The sequence below is a fragment of the Tiliqua scincoides genome, chromosome 5 (genome assembly GCF_035046505.1).
Source record: "Tiliqua scincoides isolate rTilSci1 chromosome 5, rTilSci1.hap2, whole genome shotgun sequence".
NCBI classification, from domain to species: domain Eukaryota; kingdom Metazoa; phylum Chordata; class Lepidosauria; order Squamata; family Scincidae; genus Tiliqua; species Tiliqua scincoides.
This window is the reverse complement of record NC_089825.1, coordinates 52958335-52982281: the sequence shown is the minus strand read 5'-3', so window position 1 is coordinate 52982281 and position 23947 is coordinate 52958335. Positions and strand designations below refer to the sequence as shown.

Genomic DNA, 23947 nt, shown 5'->3' with positions numbered 1-23947 from the left:
TTGCACTTGCGCAGAGCAAACTCGGCGCGGCCTTGGTGACATGCTGAGTCTGAAGCTCTGTAGCCTGTCAACAGGAAGATGTTATAGAGAATCATATCTAGGAATGTGGATTGCGGTTAAGCTAGAGAGCCGGCTAGTTATAGCCAGTGTGAATCTCAGCATCCTCTTGTAAGTTTCCTTATTACGCAGACTTCTGACTCATGGCTTAGTATTGTAAACAAGATAAGAAAATGGAAAACCCCAGCCTGTTGTGTTTTGTTTGAGAGGGAATAAAAGCCAGAGAAGGCTGAATCCCAGCAGCCTTCTTTCTGCATCTCGCTTTTATACATGTCTGTTGTTTTCATTGCTTTAACTCTTTGCTGCTCAAGTTCTAACTTTCAAACCCTCAGAGTGCTTCTGCTTTAACACTCTCCTTCAGGCAACAAGATACAGTCTTGTGTGTCTCCCACCAAGCACCAAGGCCCCCAAAAGCCTTGGGTGCTCCCCAAAGCAGCATCTTGCGCTGCTACATCAGCTTATACTAGCAGCTTGTGCTTTGAAAGGTCTTTTCCAGCTAGATTGCAGTAACAAAATACAAAATGAGAAGACGTAAGAGTCCTGATGACTAGATGTGATATTGCGTAGAAAATAACTGTCCAATCACTCATAAGGCACTTTATTTGTTTCAGGCAGTGGTACTTGCAAGGGTCCACAGCAGAATCAGGCACAAAATACAGCACCAACTTTTCAATGAACAATGACCAAAATAATAAAACGAATGGGAAGCCATTCCTACTTCATATAATTGACAGTCTCAAGGTTCAGGATGAAATGAAACAACAGAATAAGAGAGACAGAGAGAGAACCAGGAACAACATTAATAAAAATAGACAGGCATGGTACCATCTCTTTTGATGCCCATTTTCAGAACACATAAACGCAAATGAGAAGTAATCTGTAAATCTTTGTGGATCCCAGTGGCTCTTCCCTTAAAGACCAAAAGGGTACCATGTCCCTCTACAAGATAGTGTTAGATCTTTTTGAAAGGACCAGTCTTGGTATGTTGCACTGTTGCAGCCCCAGGGCTGCCCACTGTGTTCTTGCAGAGCTCTTATAAGCAATTTCTCTGATGAGCAGAAATTCAGTGGTGAAACCTTTTCCCACCACTGCATTTATATACCTGTTGAATTCTGCACTATCAAAGGCACAGGATCATTTTCAGAAAAACCACTGGTTGTTAATATTTACAAAATCCTAACAAAAATGTATTGATTTACTGATGCAATAAGTTTTAGGACAATAATTAGAAACAGAATTTCTCTGTAGCAAGGGATGAAATTAACAAAGCCATACATCGAAGCAAGAGGCACTTCAGCCTGGTTTATCAGGCAGCCTGCACTTTAGATAAGGAAAACACTGTCAAGAACACAGTTAGCATTCCTCCTCAACAGCATTCCTTAAATCACAATTAAATAAAGTGACAATTTCAGACTATTCAATAAGTGGTATGTTAGTTAACTCAAATGCATCCTGAATGTACTTTTTTTTCTGTAAGATTTGTTTTCTGTTTCTTCTCTAATACATTTATTTCAGGTATCAGAGCAAAAGAAACAGCTGTGTAGGCATTTTGAACTCCAATGGTAGTGTAAAATGGTTGCTGAAGAGGGACTGCAACACAAAGAAAAACAGGAGTGGGCAAACTAAGGTTTCCCCTTATCCCTAGATAGAACATTCCGTTATAAAGAGCTAGTAGTATTACCAACTGACCAGAAAAAATGGCTTAGCCTGCACCTGTGTCTTTATCTGTCTGATCTACAGTTAGTAGGCCAAGCTTTTTCACAGTATGGCAAACCCTTGCTCATGTCTGCCGATCAAATGACAAAGGCATAGGGACCAGTTTTTTAAAAAGCAGGTAACCCAAGCGTGTAACAGAAGCTAATCTTGTTAACAAACTGCCCAAGCATTTAAGAGAAACAAAGTAAATCTGCACACAAAATTAAAATAAATAAGTGTTTGTACCATAGCAATTACAAGCATCAATTTGTTCCACACTGTACAGCAGCGGTTTTCAACCTTTTTCATCTCACAGCACACTGAGGTGTAAAAATTGTCAAGGCACACCATTAGTTTTTTGACAAGGCACATTGCACTGCTGGTGGGGGGCTCACATCCCCAATGGCCATAAAAAATTATCCTTCCCCCAAACTCCCACAGCACACCTGCAGACCACACAGCACACCAATGTAGCAGTAGAGTTGAAAGTCGCTGCTGTAGAGTCAGTCAAATCTTAGTGTCCCTGTAAGTATGCCTGCCTGGATAACTTATCCCAAACTAATTACTTCCTGTGGAGTGCCTGAGTCAGCACCAAATTGTTGATCACTCTGGTGCTAAACCCCTGCAGCAAATCCCAATGTCACAAAATACTGAGAGTCCAGGTGTCAGCCTTGCTAGGTGGGCCACCTAATGGGCCTGGGTCCTCTTCCAACGCCTGACCTGGCTGATCCACACACATAATCTGGTCCCCTAAGTGATTTCCATTTTGTATTTGGCAAGAATTATCATTCAAATAATTGAAAGTATTTAAATGAGATGAACTGGCCATAAAAGTGAAGAATTGCTTACAAGACTAGATCCTAAAGGAGATTGCTCATGATGCAATAAACCAGCACATCCAGACAGTTCTTACTTAAGGAGCCAGATGCAGTGTTTCAATATACAGTGGTGCCTCGCATAACGAATGCCCCGCGCACCGAAAAACCCGCATAACGAAAGCGTTTTTGCAATTTTGTCCGGTGACTCGCAAGACGAATTTTCTATGGCCGTGCTTCGCATAACGAATTTTTTTTATGACCGTGCTTCGCATAACGAATTTTTAAAATTAAAAAGTTGAAGTTTTGTGCCTGAAATTTTTGAAATCCTCTGTACAGTATGTATGCCTTTAAAGAGCACTTAATAAACACTTTGTAAACCAAATTTGACTTTGTTCTGACTTTTCTTGCCCATAGGAACGCATTAATTAAATTTGAATGCATTCCTATGGGAAAACGCGATTCGCATAACGAAAAATTCGCATAACGAAAGAACTTGCAGAACGGATTAATTTCGTTACGCGAGGCACCACTGTATCTGGGAATGATAGAGTGTTTCACTCATGTTCATCTCCCACAAGTGTGCACACATAGCTAACAAGGAATTAGCTATGTACTGCATTATTGCTAGCTTCCCAAAATGGATATTCTGCTAGGAAATTTAACTAATGCAACACAATTCTTTGTCAAGCCAAGCCAAATATTATCAACATTATTTTTAATATCAAAGCACAATTTATAGTACATACCATGGGAAAGATTCACAAGTCTGCTCCTTGGCCTTGTATCAGAAGTGGCCCAGGGAACCACTAATGAGCTTCTTCAAAAACAATCTTCTGGTGATCATCCAAATTGGCTCCAACATGACTACATTTTCTGGAACTTAGTTTCATTGCAGTTATTTTCACCAGTGGATGCGGAAAAAAACAAAACTCCCTCAAGCCCTCAAATTCCACCAGTTCTACTATCTTCCCACTGGTTTGTACATGGACATACAACTGAGGTCTCACTCAAGGGTATTAATGCTAAATGTACTTAAGATATGGAACAGCTTGATTCAATGGCACCTTCTATTAATACTGCATTTACAAAACACTTTCCAGTATTTAACGTGCTTTGTGTGTATCATCATGTTGTAATCCTTATCATTCTGTAAGCTTAGGGCTACCAGATACAAACGGTGACAGTTTTTAAACCTTTCCATGTTGAACTGCACCTGCCAAAATTCCCTCTTCTATACAATGGTTAAGTATAGGTACTCTGTCGCTGTTTGTATCTGGTAACCATATGTAAAATAATACTCATCTCCCCATTGCAGCTGGAGAATGGTTTGCCGTAAAATCATCTAGTAAATTAAGGGCAGGGCAAGATTTGAACCAGGAAAAGTTCTAATTCACAGTTTAGTTTCTTTGCCATTGTGCTACAAGAGCTTGGGGGATAATCCTTTGGCCTGTTTTCTCCAATATCTCATCAAAGCCAAATTAATTACTCCAGAGTAAGTGCTTGAAGCTTACACGTCAACTTGTCAGAATACAAAAAGTTATGCATAAAACATAACATTGAAAATGTGCAGGAAGTGCCTGTCTCTCTCCTAATTTAGTCTTATTAAATTACATTTAGACCATGTTTGTGCTTCACCTTAGCTGTGGTGCATTTGCTGAGCAGAATGAACAGAAGGAAGCTTGACAAGTACTCAAAACTCTTAAAAGTTACAATTTTTAAAAAGCCATTTTCAAAGAAAAAAGAAATACAGGAGTGTGGCATGGTGGAGAACTCACAAGTTGATTCAGGTAAGTCCAAGTACACTTAATAAAGGTGTGAGGTATTTGTAATGCCTGAGCTATAAAAGGATGATTGGGCATGTGAAGGCACAATGGTGGTTTTTGACATCTTGAAATTCATGTTCTTTAGTTGTTAAGAGTCAGTGTTTTCCATCATCTATTTCCAGGAGTTCATCAAGGTATTCTATTACTTCACCCTACAACAGATTACAACAGAGAATGAGTTAATTTCCCACAGTGAACCTTAATGGACAAATGTTACACCTTTTAAAGAAGAAATGATAGGATGAAGATTTTTCCCAATTAATATCTCATTTGCATCATAGGATAGCAAAACTGGACATATTAAACATAGCGAAATTCAGAGCAGGTCTTGGGTTTGTGCACATTCTCCTACGGCTGCCAGCTTTTTTTGGACAGGTTTTGTCAGGATGGTAACATCATGCCACAAATAGCTTCATCTGCTGATTTCTACAGATCAAGGGGTTGATAAAGGCACAGAAACAGTACAAGCTGAGAGTTTTATCCTAGTTAGTTATCCACACCCTTCTACCTTATCTATATAAGAACTCATCTGAACCAGGAGATTCTGGGTTTATTTGAATGTGGGATCTTACAGGATGAGAGCTGCTGGACAAACTGCTGTTCTTCTTCCACACACACCCCCCCCCGCCCACCCCAGCCTTATTGGAGTTTTTGCAAAACTGTGATGTGGTTGCAGAAGTTTTTGAAGGACAACTGTTTGCTTTTAGCTCCCTTGAAGTCTTTAAGCTGTCAGGTCAATAAATAAACTCACTGCTGAAAATTATTTACCTTTCTGATAAGTAAGCAGTCTGCCATAACAGATATGACCTTCAAAACATTGCAGACTTCAGCACACAAATAACTGCAGAAAGAACGATTCCCTTGAAAATATTAAAACCATTTCAAACTACTAAAAATATATGTTTTGCATTCTCATTCAGCCATGAAAACATGTGCAAAGGTGAAAATAATCACATTTGCATAATCCTATACCACTTTAATACTGCACCTCCATATCAGTCGTGGTGCTTTTCATTGTGCTATCATTCAGAAGAATATATATTGCTCTAAAAATGAATCCTGATCATTGCAAGCCTGGAAATCCAAGCACTAATGGAAGAGATTTATGGCTTGGCACAATATTATACTTCTTGTTGCAGAATAACGCTCAGCATACACATGCTATTGAAAGCATACACATGCTATTGAAAGCAGGATTCCTTTGTAAGTCTCTCTTAGTGAACACTTAGGCATGCTTACTCATGTGGTCATTTCATTGACTGCAAAAGTTAAAACAGACAGAAGGTGGAGAAACACATTGAATTATGTCATAACATGGGTAAGCTCCTAAACATCATGAGAAGAGGGGGAAGAATTCAGTTTGGGGTTGCAATATTCAATGGCAGGGCCATGTTGAGCATGTCTGGTTCTACCCTAATAACTGCTTTCATACATATATGCAGTGACAAAACAGTTATTGCGGCTGAGAAATCTACTTTGTCAGCAGCTTTTCCTGGTTCACACATCTTCTAGTGCATATAATCTGGACAGTTGAGCATCTTTGTCAAAATGCTGCTTAGGATGCACTGACATAGTAGTACAGCAAATCACACTCCAATAAAAGATAGCCATCCCTTTCTCATTAGCACCTTCATGCTGTGGCATCCTCACTCTTTCTCAGGAAGACAGAACTCAAACAGGACAAGCAATTTGCAGTTGGTCAGCAAATATTTTGCAGGTGTCAGTTCGATGGAAAGAGCCTCTTCACAGCAAATACTTATCAGTTCTCTTGCTGGCCTGCAGATTAAATATCTGATTTTGTGTATGTACATTATTTAGACTGTCCAGTAAGATGCGGAGTACCTCAGATCCCCTTTCCTTTAACAGGAGGGGGCCTATAATCTGTTTATTTTTTAAAAAATTCTAAATGATGCTCTCCTTTTGAAAAGTTCAAGGTTATGAGTGAGCAGAAAGGGCTATAAGACATTCCCCTATTCCTTTCCCTCCCTGCCTCATTCCTCCCATTGGCTGCCCTCCCTCCACTAGCTTACCTGTGGTCCCATGGATAGCTGCTAGTGGCAGAAGGCTGCCACCACTGCAGTGATGGTTCCAGAATGGCTGGTGCCAGTATGCACACAGTTCTGCCATATGACTATTCACTATAGACTAACACAGGTTTCACTGTCATAACTATTAATTAGGATTGGGCTGTAGGGCTGCAATCCTATACACACTTACCTGAGAGGAAGCCTCATTGAACACAGTGGTAATTACTTCTGAGCAAACATGCAGAATATGGTAATGTTCATTTCTATATATACGGCTGCTATTATTGTAAAGGCACAGAAACGGGCAGGAAAGCAGGTAACAACCCTGCACTGACGCACCACAAATGTCCTTTCCATTTTTTAAAAAGCCATGTCTTGGATCCTTCTCTTAGATGAGCTGCCTTCCTAGGCTGACGAGTCCCATCTACCCGGTATTTCAAGAATACAGTTTACAACAATACCCGGTATTTCAAGAATACCGTTTACAACACCGCCTTGTCCATATTCGGCAAGAAGACCAACAAGATGGCAGACTGGTTTGAAGCCCACTCTGAGGAGTTGACACCAGTCATTGAGGAAAAGAGGAGAGCTCAAGCAGCATACAAGGCCTGTCCCAGTGAGCGCAACCTGCAGGTCCTCCGAACTGCTCGCAGCAAAGTCCAACAGACTGCCAGGAGATGTGCTAACGACTACTGGCTCCAGCTCTGTTCCGAGATACAGATAGCAGCTGACACGGGCAACATCAAGGGGATGTATGATGGTATCAAGCAGGCCCTAGGTCCAACACAGAGGAAAATTGCCCCTCTGAAGTCTGCCACAGGCGAGGTCATCCAGGATCGGGCACAGCAGATGGAACGCTGGGTGCAGCACTACTCTGAGCTATATTCCAGAGAAAATGTAGTCACCGAAGAAGCACTGAACAACATTGAGTGCCTGCCTGTGCTGGAAGAGCTTGACAGTGAACCAACCCTAGAAGAACTTCACGTGGCCCCCCTTGCCTTTGACAAGGCACCTGGAAAAGACAGCATCCCTGCTGAAGTCCTAAAATGCTGCAAAGAGATCATCGTCACTGAGCTACATGAAATCCTCTGTCTCTGCTGGAGAGAAGGTGGAGTACCTCAAGACATGAAGGATGCAAACATCATCACGCTGTACAAGAACAAAGGTGACAGGGGTGACTGCAACAACTACCGCGGCATCTCTCTCCTTAGCGTTGTAGGAAAGCTGTTTGCCCGAGTTGTACTTAAGAGGCTCCAGGTACTTGCAGAGAGCGTCTATCCAGAATCGCAGTGTGGATTCCGAGCCAACAGGTCCACCACTGATATGGTATTCTCCCTTAGACAACTGCAGGAGAAATGCAGGGAACAACGACAGCCACTCTTTATAGCCTTCATAGATCTCACAAAGGCTTTCGACCTGGTCAGCAGAGACAGCCTCTTCAAGATTCTCCCCAAGATTGGATGTCCACCCAGGCTCCTCAGCATCATCAGATCTTTCCACAAGGACATGAAGGGCACTGTTGTCTTCGATGGCTCCACATCAGACCCTTTTGACATCCGAAGCGGAGTGAAGCAGGGCTGTGTTCTTGCACCAACCTTGTTTGGGATTTTCTTCGCTGTCCTGCTGAAGCAGGCCTTTGGAACTGCAACAGAAGGCATCTATCTCCGGACCAGATCAGACGGAAAGCTCTTCAACCTCTCCAGACTGAGAGCAAAATCCAAAATCCAGCTGAAATGTCTGCGTGACTTCCTCTTTGCCGACGATGCAGCTGTCACTACCCACTCTGCCAAAGATCTCCAGCAGCTCATGGATCGTTTTAGCAAGGCCTGCCAAGATTTTGGACTGACAATCAGCCTGAAGAAAACACAGGTCATGGTTCAGGATGTGGACTCACCTCCCTGCATTACAATCTCTGAGCATGAACTGGAGGTTGTCCATGACTTTGTGTACCTTGGCTCAACGATCTCCGACACTCTTTCTCTCGATACCGAGCTAAACAAGCGCATCGGTAAAGCAGCTACCACGTTTTCCAGACTCACAAAGAGAGTCTGGTCCAACAAGAAGCTGACGGAACATACCAAGATCCAGGTCTACAGAGCTTGCGTCCTGAGTACACTTCTGTACTGCAGCGAGTCATGGACTCTTCGCTCACAACAGGAGAGGAAACTGAGCGCTTTCCACATGCGCTGCCTCCGACGCATCCTCGGCATCACCTGGCAGGACAAAGTTCCAAACAACACAGTCCTGGAACGTGCTGGAATCCCTAGCATGTATTCACTGCTGAAACAGAGATGCCTGCGTTGGCTTGGTCATGTCGTGAGAATGGATGATGGCCGGATCCCAAAGGATCTCCTCTATGGAGAACTCGTGCAAGGAAAGCGCCCTACAGGTAGACCACAGCTGCGATACAAGGACATCTGCAAGAGCGATCTGAAGGCCTTAGGGATGGACCTCAACAAGTGGGAAACCCTGGCCTCTGAGCGGCCCGCTTGGAGGCAGGCTGTGCAGCATGGCCTTTCCCAGTTTGAAGAGACACTTTGCCAACAGTCTGAGGCTAAGAGGCAAAGAAGGAAGGCCCATAGCCAGGGAGACAGACCAGGGACAGACTGCACTTGCTCCCGGTGTGGAAGGGATTGTCACTCCCGGATTGGCCTTTTCAGCCACACTAGACGCTGTGCCAGAACCACCTTTCAGAGCGCAATACCATAGTCTTTCGAGACTGAAGGCTGCCAATACATACATATGTCTTGGATTCACCTAACAGTACTTGTCTGCTATACTTACTTCATCATCATCCATCACATGCTCTTTAGCAAATTCATACATCTCCTTCTGAAGTGTTGTTATGTTGTAATACCGAACTGCTTCCTAGAAGGGCAACAGAAAAGCTCCATGTCACATTAATAGTGGCATGCTGTTCAAAACTTCATTACTAACACAGGCATGACAGAAATGTTCTTGCTCTGGTATATCTCCTACACAGTGCTCAAACTGAGAGGCCTACCCCACTCCTTTTTGCTCTATTCCCACAGCTACTGCTTTTAAAAGGCTGTTCTGGGAAGGATTGGGGGACGACGACTATGATATGGTTAAATTGGGAGGAGACAGGATAAGGTTTGTGGATTTCATTAAGGGCTCTCTACCAAATTTCTAACAATTCAAGCACTAATCCTGTGCTTAGATCTATAACAGCTAAATGCCTAGAATAGGGGTGTCCACACTTTTTGCCAGGAGGGCCACATCATCTCTCTGACGCTGGGGAAAAAAGAGTTAATTTACATTCAAATTTGAATAACTTTACGTAAATGAATACATTAGAGATGGAACTTATATAAGTGAATGAAGGTCTTGCAATAGCTCAAGGCCTATAAAAGGCCTTGCACAAAGCAAGGCCAGCCTTTCCTTTGCTGCCACTGCTCCATCACAGACATAAAACAGCAAGCAGTGGACGGAACCCTTGTCCCACAGCTCACACAAGAAGTCGAACAGTTGGCTGTCACTCTGAGACCAGTTGCGTCGGGCCAACACGATTTCCAGCAAATCTCCAGATGGCCAGAGCTCATTACAGACTGAGGGCTCCCAGTGGGTCGGATTGGAAGTCTTCGAGGACCCCAAGTGGCCCCAGTGCCAGGGTTTGGGCACCCCTGGCCTAGAAGATTGTGAGATCTGGAAACACCCTTGTGGCTATCTACAGCCTGTTCTAGGTCAGCCATTGTACTTACAGGTCTAGGTTGGAAATCCTCATCAGTGAGTCCCCATTTGTCTTTATGATATTGATAATAGACTAGATTCTGTTTCATCACTTCATCCTTCTGGTCAAAGAGCATGTAGCTAGCGACGCACGGTACTGCATTTTTCAAATCATTCACTGAATTAATGTAAAACAAAACACATTCATTAAACAATTGCTACTTTTCTTATTCAGACTCAGAGGTCAAGCCCACAACACGCACACACATATACAAACGCACTTTATTTGAAATATTTGTTTCCCCTACCAACAGAGGGATATTGGGCTTGCAGTTCTCTAAAATATTTTATACGCTACTATAAAACAATAACAGCATTTAAAACAAAACCAAATAATTAAAAAACAAACAAGAAGCAATATACCAACATGCTTTCAGAAAGTGCAGAACATGAATAAAGCAAACGCTTAGCAGCAGTTTTCAACACCAGTGTAGGTGTGAAGGTAGAGTATGTGAAATGCACATACTTCCATGTGTAGTTCTAGATCCTTATCTTGATATCTTTTTCCTTAGGGCATTGCAAAACGGGATTTCAATCAAGCACCAGAACAGAAAGGCAGGGCTCTGCTTTTTCTCATCTTGCATATAAAGGTAACATCAAAGGTTCTGTACATTATATGCTTGAACCCTTCTTCTCTGAGCAGTGCAAAGTTCAAGGAGTTGCAGTGCAACCTGGGTTTAGGCATCCTTTATAGGAGCACTGGAGACTTACAGTGTTGTAATACTTGCTTCATTTACAAATATACAAATTTGAGCATTTGAATGGTAACACTCTTGCAAGCAACAACAGATTGCCTCCCTGCTGAGATTGTTGGGACTCACAGAGCCCTACAGCTAGCTCTACAGCTTCCTTGCTAGGGCTTCCTTGCAAGTGGATGCTCTGCAAGGACCCTCCTGGGACAAAGTTCCAAGGCAAGTGAGTTAAACATCTGTGCAAATTTAGCAGCAGGGTGAGGTAGCCCAGGCCCCAAATACTGCCCTTCACTTCCCTTGTAAAGAGGACCAGCAAACTACCAAGACAAGCATAACTATGCAGTCTAACAGCTGGCAGCAGGGTGGGGGGTTTCCCAGTATTCTGCACTGTCACATGTATGACTATATGACTCTCGGGCATAAGTCATGAGTGTGCCCTTGGTGCAAGGAGCTACAGGGACTCAGGGAACAGGTCTGCTCCCTAAAAGCCTTGGTAGTGGACCTGGAGAAGCAGAGGTAGGTAGAGAGGGACGACTGTGAGACTTTTGGGGACATGCAGGTGTTGTTCCACCTTCAGACGGGCAGCTTCTAGGCTGCTGGGGTAGAAAATCTTGGGACTGAAGGACATCTTTCTGGAGAAGAGGGAAACAAACCCTTGAAGAGGGAAGAGGTGAAAAGCTATGTGTCCCAAGGATCTGTCTTGGGACTGGTGCTTCTCAACCTGTTCATAAATGACCTGGAGACAAGGTTAAGCAGCAAGGTGGCCAAGTTTGCCAACGATACCAAACTTTTCCGAGTGGTGTAGAGCAGAAGGGATTGTGAAGAGCTCCAGAAAGGTGTCTCCAAACTGGGAGAATGGGAAGCAAAATAGCAGATGCTTTCAATGTAAGTGAAAGGTAATGCACATTGGGGCAAAAAATTAAAACTTCATATATGGGCTAATGTAGTGGTTCTCAAACGTTTACCAACGGGATCCACTTTTTAGAATGACAACCTGTCCGGGACCCACTGAAAGTGATGTCATGGTCCGAAGTGAAATCATCAAGCAAATAAAAATAAATAATTATAAATAATTAAAGTAAAACAAATATTTAATTCTTTGTTTCCCTTATTTCCCCTTATTTAAAGGGGAAGCCAATCCTGTTTCACCAAGTGAATTTTCTCTGTAACCTTCCTCTACACACAAAACAATCAGTAAGATTTTCAGCCCTATCCAGTGCCCTGTTCAATTTAAGTTCTTGTATCTAAACTGTATCACTGTCAGGACCCACCTAGCTTTACAAGTCTTAAAAAATCACCTTACCAGCTCAAGCCTGTTTTATTCTTTTTATGGGGGGACTGCATTCTGGAGCAGTTGCTGAGCTCCACTTTCATCTGATCAGGACCACTCTGGTGGCCTTGCATTCTCTTTGCCTGACCTGACCACGAGCAAAGGCATGTTTGCTTACTCATGAGCAAATGCGACTGTGTAGCTTAGTTTTGCTTTCCATAGGGCATGATACATTCATCAGCTTGGAAGGAGGGACTTCCTTCTTGGGTGTTTTTGGGGGGGCTGCGTTCATTGGATCAGGACCATTTTGGTGTAATTGGATTTCTCTCAGCTTGCCCTTTCCAATGAACTAAGGGCACAATCCTAACCAGGTCTACTCAGAAGTAAGTTCAATGGGGCTTACTCTCAGGAAAGTGTGGTTAGGATTGCAGCCTAAGGCATGTTCACCTGCTCATGAGTAAGCACATGATATGGCTCAATTTCACTTTTCATTGGGCTCCATGCATTTGCCTTCTCAGCTATCAGCTTATAGGCTAAAGCTCTGTGACCCACCAACAATCAGGCTGCAACTAACCAAGTTGATTGCGACCCACAGTCTGATAAACCCCGGGCTAATGAGTTCTGAACTGTCTGTGACAGATTCGGAGAGAGATCTTGGGGTGCTGGCAGTCAGCCCAATGAAAGTATTGACCCAATGTCAATGGTGAATGGTGAAGAAAGCTAATTCTATGCTTTGAACCATTAGAAAAGATATTGAGAACAGAACGGCTAATATTATTATGCAATTGTACAAATCGATGATAAGGCCACACCTGGAGTATTGCGTCCAGTTCAGGTCACTACTTCTCAAAAAGGACATAGTGGAACTTGAAAAGGTGCAGAAGAAAGCAACCAAAATGATTATTGGTTTAGGGCACTTAAGAGGAAGGGCTACAGCATTTTGGGTTCCTTAGTCTAGAAAACTGTGCGTGAGGGAGCATATGACTGAGATGTACAATATGAAGGGATAGGCATACTGAATAGAGGGTTGCTCTTTTCCCTCTCACACAACACCAGAACCAGGAGACATCCACTAAAATGGAGTGTCGGGAGAGTTAGAATAGAGAAAAGAAAATATTTCTTTACTCAGCATATAATTAGTCTGTGGAACTCCTTGCGACAGGATGTGGTGATGGCATCTGGCCTAGATGCCTTTAAAAGGGAATTGGACAGATTTCTAGAATAAAAGCATCATAGGTTACAAGCTGTGATGGGTTTGTGCAAGCTCCTGGTTTTAGAAATACGTAGGCTACCTAAGAAGGCAAGGTACAAGGGAGTGGCAACAGTGTGTTGTCTTGTGTGCTCCTTGAGGCATCTGATGGGCTCCTGTGAGATAGAGGAAGTTGGACTAGATGGGACTTTGGCCTGATCCAGCAAGGCTCTGATGTTCTTGTGTTCTCTTTCCAGTTTCCCCATTCCAGTCTCTATGTCTCAGAGATCAGAAGTCTTCCTGTTTCTGTCTTCCTCAAGCACACACTTTCCCTCTCACCAAAAAGGTTAATATTGTTTTCTCCACTGAATACCAAGTCTTGACCTTTGGAATATAGCAGGACTACTTTCCTGTCAGCCAACCTATTATACAATTCCCCTCTGAAAGTGAGAAAGCAGCTAATCAAGCAATATTCTGAAACCATGAAATGGGATGGTCTAAGATGGGTAGCCATAACTGAAAAACCCATTTCCCAATTCCATAAATACTAGAGATAGAGTGAATGTCAAAGTCTAGAGGCATCTTCTCAAGGATTCTCATGGTTTGCAGAGATGAAGGTAGGTTTAGTGTGCAATAAATTAAACATGTTCATTCATTGCACAGTAAACTGATGGTAGAGAAAGGCTCCAATTAGAAGTGGATTTTAAAGCAGGTTAAGTGAAGGGGTGGTGCTGCTAGATCCAGAATTCTTAGGATCTTGTACTAGCCTAAGCTAGTTTAAGGGACGAAGCTTGGATTTTTTTGCCTAGGGCAGGGAAACATTTAAACAGGTTAAATACATGTCAAATAGGCACTTTGAAAACAACTACAGATTCAGCCTATTTATACATGGATTTTTTATACACTGATTTGACTCAACAGGAATGGCTCCTGCAAATGAGAAAGAGTGTGCAGATCCCTGGAGAAGGGGAAAAGTGCATCCCTTTAAAATGAGTTTTAAAAACTGAACAGTCCTTTAACAACAGCCTCCTTAATGAGAGAGAGAGGGCAGCAGGCTAACAATCCATCAATCCTTCTCTTTCCTTTGGACTCCTCCCTTCCCCCTGCACTTGAAAGAAAGGTGATCATTTTGCATTGGTGAAGGGAGGGGCTGAGTGAAGTGCTGATGGATTGTCTTCTTAATGACTCTTATCTTAGAGTCAAAAGGTCAGCAAGGTTGTTTTTCAATCACTGGAGCAAAGAAACTTTGTTTTTTAAATTGATTTGCTGTAGTGCGTTTTTGTTTTTTTATCCAGTGAGTGCTTGGAACAGAACCCATGCAAAATTAGTCTCAACCTGTATTTAAACATTGGTTTTGAAACAAAGCCCCTTACTTACACTTATAATAAGCAAACTGCAAGTAATGGTACATAGTTGCCACAAATTTCTCCACAATGTAGCCTCCAACAATAGGTGTCAGATCGATTTCACACTTCAGTTTGCACTCAAGAACTTCAGTGTAGTGATCTAAAAAAAGAGCATGTTCTGAGCATTACACAGTTGTTCCCTTAATTGCAGTTTATCATCTGGCACTTCCAGAAGTGTTTGGGTCTTGTGGCTCTAAAGTCAATACAGCATGAAATTGGTGAAAACCTGTGAAAAGAAGTTCTAACAGAAAAAATGCTTTAACACAACAGCTGCATGCCTTTCTTGGAAAAATTACATTTGGTTGTAGTGCCACCTATGGGCAGTAAAAATATTTCTTGATGGGATGATGGATTGTAATGGGTTGTATCCTACATTCAGCTAGCCATGACTAATAATGCAAGCCAAGCACTTCTGTATGGGAGTAAGCCCCATTAAATTCAGAGGCACTAACTCCGAGAAAAGTAGGTTCGGGCTTGCAGCCTAAGATAATCATGACTAGAGGTGTTTGTTTCCAGTGAGTAAAATAGGATTACAGCCAAAGTCTTACTGAACACAGTGGGCTTACTTATGGGTAAAATAAATACCATTTTCAAACACTTCTAGACATGGCATAAGTTTCACTGAAATTGATGGGATTTACATCATGATTAACTAAACTGAGGATATAGCCCAATACTTCTATCTCTTACTAATCATAATGAACAAAAACAGTCCTGTGGCACCTTAGCGACTAACACATTTATTGTCACATTTTCCAAAGGGAACAAGAGGAATTAGATGGGTAAAGGGAACATCCATCAAAGAACACAAGATATAATGCATCTTGAGTATATTAAGATATATAATAAGGCTGAAAGATGAGTAAGGTTGCCCCCTTTCCATTCCTAGACTAAATGTTAACTTTGTTCTCCAAGTTTAATATAATTCAAAATCCAGTACACATGTTCTCTCCATATTTCCCTAATTTGTTCTTTGAAGACACTAGTTACCCAATTGTGTGACTCCCTAGATAACCAGCATGTGTACAGGACATTACTCAGTAAGCTAAGTGCTCTTTCTCCCCCACTGTTTAAACTTGCTCCCCTAATAGCTAGTGTTTTCAGAAAGGAAATTCATAAATAACAGACACCAAGCAGGAATATTTTAGGAGCATTCAAGATTTTCTCTCCTAATGTTAGGACACAGTTGCCCACCCACCTGCTATGGATAGGTAGAACTCTTTAAAATCTGTGATCTCCTGGGAGCCTTCACAGGTGGCTAAGCAATCATCATATGCTTTGAAGAAATCAGGAAGTGCCAGCTCCATATCCGTGATGGAAGTTCTCCAGTTTTCTCCATTGTAGGCTCGCACCGCCCTGACAAAGAGAGTCTGAGGAAACCAGAATACATTGTCAGGAAAGTGGCATAATTGCTAAGTTAGTATTGTAGTAATCTTGAATGGCCTGATTAAAGGCTGTGCCACACAGGAGGAATTTTCAGCACAAAACTCGCTTCACTGGGTCACAAAAGTCACTAGGAAATTTAATGTTACACATTAAACCTGTGTAACAAATATGTCTACTTTACCACATGATAAACAATGGGAAGCCGCTATTGGGCACAAGGGAAAAAAACAGCTCTTAGTACTAGCAGCAGACCTCCCCAGCCCACGCCCGGGGCAAAAGTCCACGATGGCACCCCCGTGGGCTATTGCCAGCGCCATTGTGCAAAAATCCACCCCTCCCACTCACCTGAGGCTCACGGAGCCTTGCGCAACCTAGGACAATGTTGGGGAAGCCTCTCTGAGGTTTCATCCCCACTGGGAGCCTCAGAGAGGCCTTTGCAGAGTCCTAGTGACTTGCGCCCAGGGCTTTTGCCCCACTGGACCTGATGGTAGGTCCAGAACTGCTTAGTACATATTTTTGCATAATAAGGTATCAGCCTTCCCCTCTTACAATATTATCTGAATCATCATCAACATTATTGTTTCGTGAGAAAAGAAAAGTTCAGATACATTAAACAAATAATGAATACTAGGGAACAGGAATCCACTTCAGGCAGGGATACAGTATTGTAGTTTAATAAAATACTATGCAGAATTTAAAGCATTGCACTGCTTTGGCACAATCAAGATATAAATGTTACCCAAAAAGTTATTTGAAGCCTGTAAGTTTCCTGCAAGCATAACACTGGCACAGCAGACTGGGAATGATACAATGCCACAAACATGGGCAGAAAAAAGGATACAGTGTGGGAAGAATGGAGGAGTGATCAGCATATAGTTGTTGGGACTGTAGTCATGATGTCAGGATTGGGCAAACACTTTCCATTCATACAATATTTTATGCCGAATTCAACAGGACTTCTAAGAAAACCTTGTTAGGAGTAGCTGGTTGAAGCATAGTAAGTGGGATGGGAAGACATAGGCTTAATAAAATTATGGGAGTAAAAGGGGCTTTAGCTTATTGATTTTTTTTTACAAATTATAATTCACTAGAGATGTTCAGAAAGATGAGAAGAATAGAAAAGATACCTCATATGATTTTGTTTCTAAATCTTTAATGTAGTCTTCTGCACCAGGCAAGCTTTTGTAATATGCCATATTCCTTTGCATCATCTCGTCCTCGGGATGTTTCAGAAGAAATGTGTGTGCTGCTGCAATGGCTTTTGGAAAATTATTTGCCTAATTAAAAAGAATTTAAACACACAGTTTAGAAAACAGTTTAGAAAACTTTTGAAAAGGCTACGTATATTTTATAAACTTTTCTCCCAGTGCACATATCAGGAATGTTCACTATTCTTGGTAGAACAAAATTCCAAGTGCAGTTAAATAAATGACAATATATATAATCATATTTTTCTTTAGTTTTAGCCAAAGAAACCATTTCCAATTACTGAAATAATTGATTTGACTGAAGGTGAAAAGGAGGAATAAAGGAGGCAATCAGACAGGAGGCAACAGAAGGTATGCAGTAGAAAAATAGTATGGTAATATGTTGGAAGCAACAATATGCTGTACTATCCAGAAGAGAACCACCAATAAAGTAAAAAGCAGCAATTGACCACCTGAACTTCCAGAAAATTGAACAATGGTGTATAGAGAAAAGAGAAAAATAAATAATAATAATAATGATGATAATAATAATGATAATGATAAGGCCAGGTGGTGAATTGTAGGAAAAGAAGTGAGTACTGTGGAGCATAATGAAGCACTAAAGCATCGATTTTCAACCTTTTTCATCTCATGGCACACTGATAAAGTGCTAAAAGTGTCAAGGCATACCATCAGTTTTTTTGACAATTGACAAGGCACTAATCATGCTGCTGGTGGGGGGCTCACCCCCATTGGCCCTACTAATAAATGACCTTTCCCCAAACTCCCTGCAGACCATTGGCACACCTGCAGACCATTTGCAGCACATCAGTGTGCCAAGGCACACTAGTTGAAAATCACTGCACTAAAGTATGAGAATATGAGAAAACAATTAATTAAGCTTTACCCTGTAGGAACTAGTGGAGTTTTCAAAATCAGCAAACAGCTGGACTGGCATGTGGGTTTCCAGTAGCACCTGATATACAGGGATATTAGTTATGAATAGAAAAAGACTTCAACCCTGATGGAAGGTGCCCAATTTCACAGTATCACTAAGGCCAATGACAGATTATAGGTTATGGACATTTGAGGTGGGTGACTGACAGGAGAGCATCACTTGAACTGTTGTATCAGGTTTTGAGTGGTTATCTACCAGGTTTGTCTGAGGTTTGAAATACTAAACTGGCTGTGAGGCTGGTAGCAGGCAAGCTTGTTCAGTTCACATGGGGAATGGGCAATAAGGTATATCACTGGAGGCCATATGATGTGCAGCATGGCATGGGAAATATTTCTGGCAAGTATCTTTCATTGTCATCTGAATGAACAGTTGATACTTAACCAGCTGGCTAAAAAAACAGATAAAGGAAAGAAACGCAAGCAATATGAGGTTTACATAAACTGATTTGTTTCTCACATTTGTTCTACAGCCCTCTTCTTCAGGTCATACATGGTGATAGTTTTATTCTACACTAACAATATCTGTTGTGGTGAGGTGAGGTAAACTGAGAGATAGAGACTAGCTAAAGGATTAGAAAATGTGGATAATGTTCTGGAAAAAGACCTGTGCAAATGGTATATAGTAGGCATAGCAATAATATTATGCACAAGAACTTAAGAACTGTTATGTTCTTACATTCATTCATTCATTCCACCTTTATTGGCATAAAGTTATGTTCTTACAGTAGGCATTGCAATGATATTGTGCACAAGGCTACACTATGATGTGCGCAAAGGGAATAATGGTGTTCATGTGCAGAGATGGATGATAGGCCAAGATATGGTATAAATGATGATCAGGGATATGGACTAGCATAGCCACTATTTTATATCCTGCCCACCTGAATGACCATTTCCAGGGATGGGGGATAAACTAGACCGGACCTAACCCTCCATCAGAAGCAGCCCACTGCATTCTGGGGAATAGAGGAGCAGAAGCATCTAGACCAGGGGTGTCAAACACAAGGCCCATGGGCTGAATGTGGCCCTCAAAAGCAATTTATCCTGCCCCCTTTATAATTGGGTTCTCTCACATCTTGAAAATATAAACAAAATTTGCACATTTTCTTTTCTGTTATTTGCAGCTAATGAGTTTCTGTGTGAGAACAAAGTGCTTATTTCTAGCCATAATCTGCTTAATGATGTCACTTCAGCCGTCTGTATGAAACAAGTTTGACATCCCTGATCTAGACCCTGGCCTGCATTGATAAGGCCAAGGAGAGCAACCATAAGCCAGAAGGCACAGCTTGGATTTACAGTACGTTCTGATACTTTATTGTTGACTTTGTTTGTTTTCATTCTAATTATTAGCTTGCCTGGGGCACTCTGAATGGAAAAGCGGGATTTTTAAATAACCCACTCACCCAAACAAAAAAACAATATCTAAATCATAACAGGGCAAACAAACAGGTGGAATGTTTGCACTCAGGCTTTCATGGAGTTCAACTGTTTGTAATTATAAGCTTCCAAGGTTCTAGACCACATTCCATGCAAGTTTGATCTCTCCAACCTTTAGCAGCCTGTGGACCACAGAGTCAAAAATTGGAATCACTGTGGCCCACATGCAACACCCTACACACAAAAAAATGCAATTAAATTTGGTAGTCCATGGAAGTAGCAATCCACACTGGAAGTGCTGGCTACAGCTGGTCCATTCTCTGCCCTCTCTGGTGGTCTGTGGGGAAGTATTTTGCTGAGCAAATGCTTCTCCACAGACTACCAGAGAGGGCAGAGAATGGACAGCCCACAGCTGCAACTGACACTTCAGTGCTAGCTGCCTGTTCTCCACCCTCTTTGATTGTCCATTGGGGAGCGCTCACTTGGTAAGTACCAGCTGTGGCTGCAGCTGGGGGAGGTCCCTTCTCTGCCCTTTCTGGTGGTCTGTGAGGGAGCACTCCCTCAAGAAGTCACTGAAAGCAATATAAGACAATCATTCCCCCCCCAATCTCGTGGACCACTTCTTGGGGTCTCATGGGCTATAGGTTGGGAACTACTGCCCTAGGGAGATCAAACCTGCATGGAACATTCAAACTGGTGGGTCGCAACCCAGCAGTTTGTGTAAAGGTTCCCCTGTCCCTTTAAGGGGCAGGGAAAGGAAGAGGTAGGGAAGCTATCCCCAGGATTGTGTCCGTTTGGGGGGGGTGAGGGGGGTGCTTGTGACATTTTCAGAAGGCAGGGCTGCAGCAGACTGCAGGAGGGGTGGGGAGCTTGGAACTTTCACTGATAACAGGCACAAAGCACTTGTTTTGCAGGAGGGGCTTTGCATCCCAAGTCTCGGGGAGTGCTGTGCAGGGCTCCCCACACCTCCTGCAGCCTGCTGCAGCCCTACCTTCTCCCTCAACCCCCTTAGCAGCTCGATCCTTGGGATCTCATTGTTGCCCTAGCCCCTCCCACACAAAGACTTACTGAGGGAGTGACGCTCCCTCAAAGTTTGAGAACCACTGGTGTACTGGTGAGGAGGTAGGATTTGGTGTCAGCAGTGGCCCCTTTAAGAATAAGGCCTGGGTAGTCAGCAGAGAGCATGCTGCACAGCTGCAGCCACTTGAAGGCAATAGGGCCCTCGGGCATAAAAGCACCTCATGAAGGGCAAATTGGGTGTGGGTAGCAGAAGAAGAAAAGTTTGAGGACAGACTGGATTAATGGACTACTGGAACTGTGGCTGGATTGATTGGTGAATGGATTTTGGAGGCTGCTGGAACAGACTGCTGGAGACACTGAGATTGGTGTTTGGCTGCCACGACCAAAACCTACAACTTGCTGCTGTAGTGGCGGGAGGAGCTGCTGGCAGGAGAGGGGAGGAAGGAGAACCTCTGCAGGTGGAACAGGCTACCTGGGGTCCAGCAGTGCTGCAGAGCAGAACTAGGGTCATTCCTGGGGAACGAAGGGGAGCTAATAGCTCAAAGTGGGCATAATTCTCTATGCAGAGCTCAGACTATGAATCTGGCAAAACACATGGCCTAGAACAGAAGTTTTCAGTCTTTTTCATCTCAAGTAATGCTGACAAGGTGCTAAAATAGTCAAGGCACACCATCAGTTTTTGGACAATTAAGGCACGCTGTGCTAGTGGTGAGGGGCTCACATCCCCTAATGGCCTTATTAATAAATATAACCCTCCCCAAATTCCCACAGCACATCTGCAAACCATTTGTGGCACACTGTTTGAAAATGGCTGGTCTAGAATTTTGGAAGCTTGTAATTAAACAGCAAGAAGTTTTTGTTTGCCATGGAGGTGCACTGATGGGAAAATTCATCTGTAGACTTCTGCCCATCTGGCAGCTGTGCCCAGCTCACAGGTGTACACATTTTAATGCCCGTTGTGCATATGCAACATTGGGCAAAAAAGCTTAAAGGCAGAGTGTGTCAGTTTTTCAAAGGTGGCAAGTCAAACCCTAAGCAGACTAGGAGCAAACCAAGAACTGAGAGCCCAATCCTCGGCATGTCTTCTCAGAAGTAAGTCTCATTAGAGTCAATGGGGCTTACTCCCAGGAAAGTGTGGATAGGATGGCAGCCCTACAGCCCAATCTATCAGAAGTATAGTACAGCATGTCTATCAGAAGTAAGTCCCATTCTAGTCAATGGGGCTTACTCCCAGGAAAGTGTGGCTAGGATGGCAGCCTGACAGGCCAATCCTAGGCATGCTACTCAGCAGTAAGCCCCACTATAGTCAGTGGGGCTTACTCCCAGGAAAGTGTGGCTAGGATGGCAGCCTGAGAGCCCAATCCTAGGCATGTCTACTCAGAAGTAGGTGCCATTGTAGTGAATGGGGCTTACTCCCAGGAAAGCGTGGGAGGCCTGCAGCCACAGCTTGTGCGCGGCGGGCGGGGGCTGCGCGCGCTACCTTGAAGTAGGCGAACTGCAGGAACTTGTAGGGGTCGCGGCGCTGGAACTCCTCGAGCAGCTCGCGGCTGGGCTGGGACTGGCGGAAGGCGGGCAGCCCCTGCTTGCAGCGCTTGAGGCACTGCGCCCTGCGCAGCAGGTCGCCGAAGAGGCGCAGCTCCGGGAAGCCGTCGAAGCGGTCGGGCGGCAGCCCCTGCTCGGGCTCCATGCGGGCGGAGCTGCAGTTGAGGTGGCAGAAGGCCTCGCTGTCCCGCAGGAGGCGGTGCAGCCGCAGGCTGACTTCCAGGTAGCCCACGCTCTCGGGCCAGTTCTCGCTGCCGTACTGGTCCAGGCCGTGGCGGTAGGCGGACTCCAGCGGCATCAGCTCGTCGCGCGGGAAGCTCCTGAAGCTGTAGCGCTCGTACTGAGCCCGCGCCAGGCCGGCCGCCAGCAGGCACAGCGCGGCCCAGCGCAGCTGCACGCTCCGCATCCTGCCCCGCCGGCACCACGTAGCACACAGGGAGACGCTTCCAGGCCTCGCAGCCCACTCCGAGGCGGGGACGTGCGCACTGACGCGCCACCGGGCCCTCCTCCTCTCCTGCCGGACGCCCCCCTGCCAGCTCTGAGAGCTGGTGCTGGGAGCGAAGAAAGTCCACGCTTCCCTGGGAGGAAGCCCCATCCACTACAGTGGGACTTACTTCTGAGTAGCCATACCTAGGACTGGGCTTTTAGGCTCCACAGGGCACTCCACAGGGCAACTATAGTTGGCTATAGTTTATTTAAACACCTCTAAAGTGCATAGGGGGATATTCTTTTCCCTCTCACCCAACACCAGAACCATCCACTGAAATTGAAAGTTTCAAAGCATTTCTTTACACAGCGTTTAATTAGTCTGTGGAACTCCTTGCCACAAGATGTGGTGATGGTGTCTGTCCTTGATGCCTTTAAAAGGGAATTGGACACATTTCTGAAGAAAAAATCCATCACAGGTTACAAGCTGTGATGTGTATGTGCAACCTCCTGATTTTAGAAGTGGGTACCCCAGAATGCTGGATGCAGGTCTGTGTCTTGTGTGCTCCCTGAGGTATCTGGTGGGCCACTGTGAGAAACTGGACTATTTGGGCCTTTGGCCTGATCCAGCACAGCAGAGCTCTTCTTATGTTCTTGTTTTTCCAGTAAGATAGGATTACAGCCTAAAGCCACAATCCTAACCAAGTCTACTCAGAAGTAAGTCCTATTTTGTTCAGTGGGGCTTACTCTCAGGAAAGTGTGGTTAGGACTGCAGCCTAAGTCTTAGTGAACCCAATGGGCTTACCTCTACATAAAATAAACTCTGTTTTCAAACACCTCTAGCTATAGTAGCTGCAGCAGCAGCCTCTTTCTCTCTGAGGGGCGCACAGTCTTACCTGCTGCTGGACCTACCTATGAAGTACTAATACAAGGGATCTACAGTGTTAATTTGGTGGGAAAGGGAACCAACAAGTTAATAGAATTAACTCTTCTAATAATAGAAGCTGGACTGGAGGAAAGCTCTGGTCTTTTCATACACATTCTCTATTCTATACCCCCAAAAGCATTGCACCCTCTGCACTACCGAAAAAAACAAAGTGGTGTGAGCCTTTAAATACCTCACTTGTACTTATGTGTTTCCTTATTCTCTCTGTATAGTGTACATATATGCCTACCCACCCACTTAGGGGACCTAGTTGTGTGCCCTGTGAAGTGGGACTCTTGCCCACAAAACTTAAGGAGCCACAAAATTCCTTAACTCTTTCTGCTGGAACATACTCAGAGCCCAATCCTATGCAGCTTTCCAGTGCTGATCCACAGGGCAT

General features: G+C 43.7%; 1 protein-coding gene across 1 annotated transcript; it reads right to left on the bottom strand.

Annotated features, from left to right (window-relative positions):
• Positions 1–639: 639 nt before the first annotated feature.
• On the bottom strand, positions 640–22662 carry CRTAP (cartilage associated protein). Its single transcript, XM_066628093.1, has 7 exons — positions 22135–22662; positions 17241–17390; positions 15926–16097; positions 14699–14827; positions 10143–10288; positions 9205–9288; positions 640–4545 (listed from the first exon to the last, which is right to left on the bottom strand). Exons 1-7 carry the CDS (start codon positions 22600–22602, stop codon positions 4489–4491), a joined length of 1206 nt encoding a protein of 401 aa, XP_066484190.1. The 5' UTR covers positions 22603–22662; the 3' UTR covers positions 640–4488.
• Between the last annotated feature and the right edge of the window lie 1285 nt (positions 22663–23947).

Excerpts from the sequence above, each read along its gene's own strand:
- CRTAP (XM_066628093.1), bottom strand. The coding sequence starts at position 22,602 with ATGCGGAGCGTGCAGCTGCGCTGGGCCGCGCTGTGCCTGCTGGCGGCC. Across the intron at positions 17,391-22,134 it reads TGCAGTTCGCCTACTTCAAG|GCAAATAATTTTCCAAAAGC; the intron begins GTAGCGCGCGCA and ends CTTTTTAATTAG. Across the intron at positions 4,546-9,204 it reads ATGTGATGGATGATGATGAA|GGTGAAGTAATAGAATACCT; the intron begins GTAAGTATAGCA and ends AATCTGTTGTAG.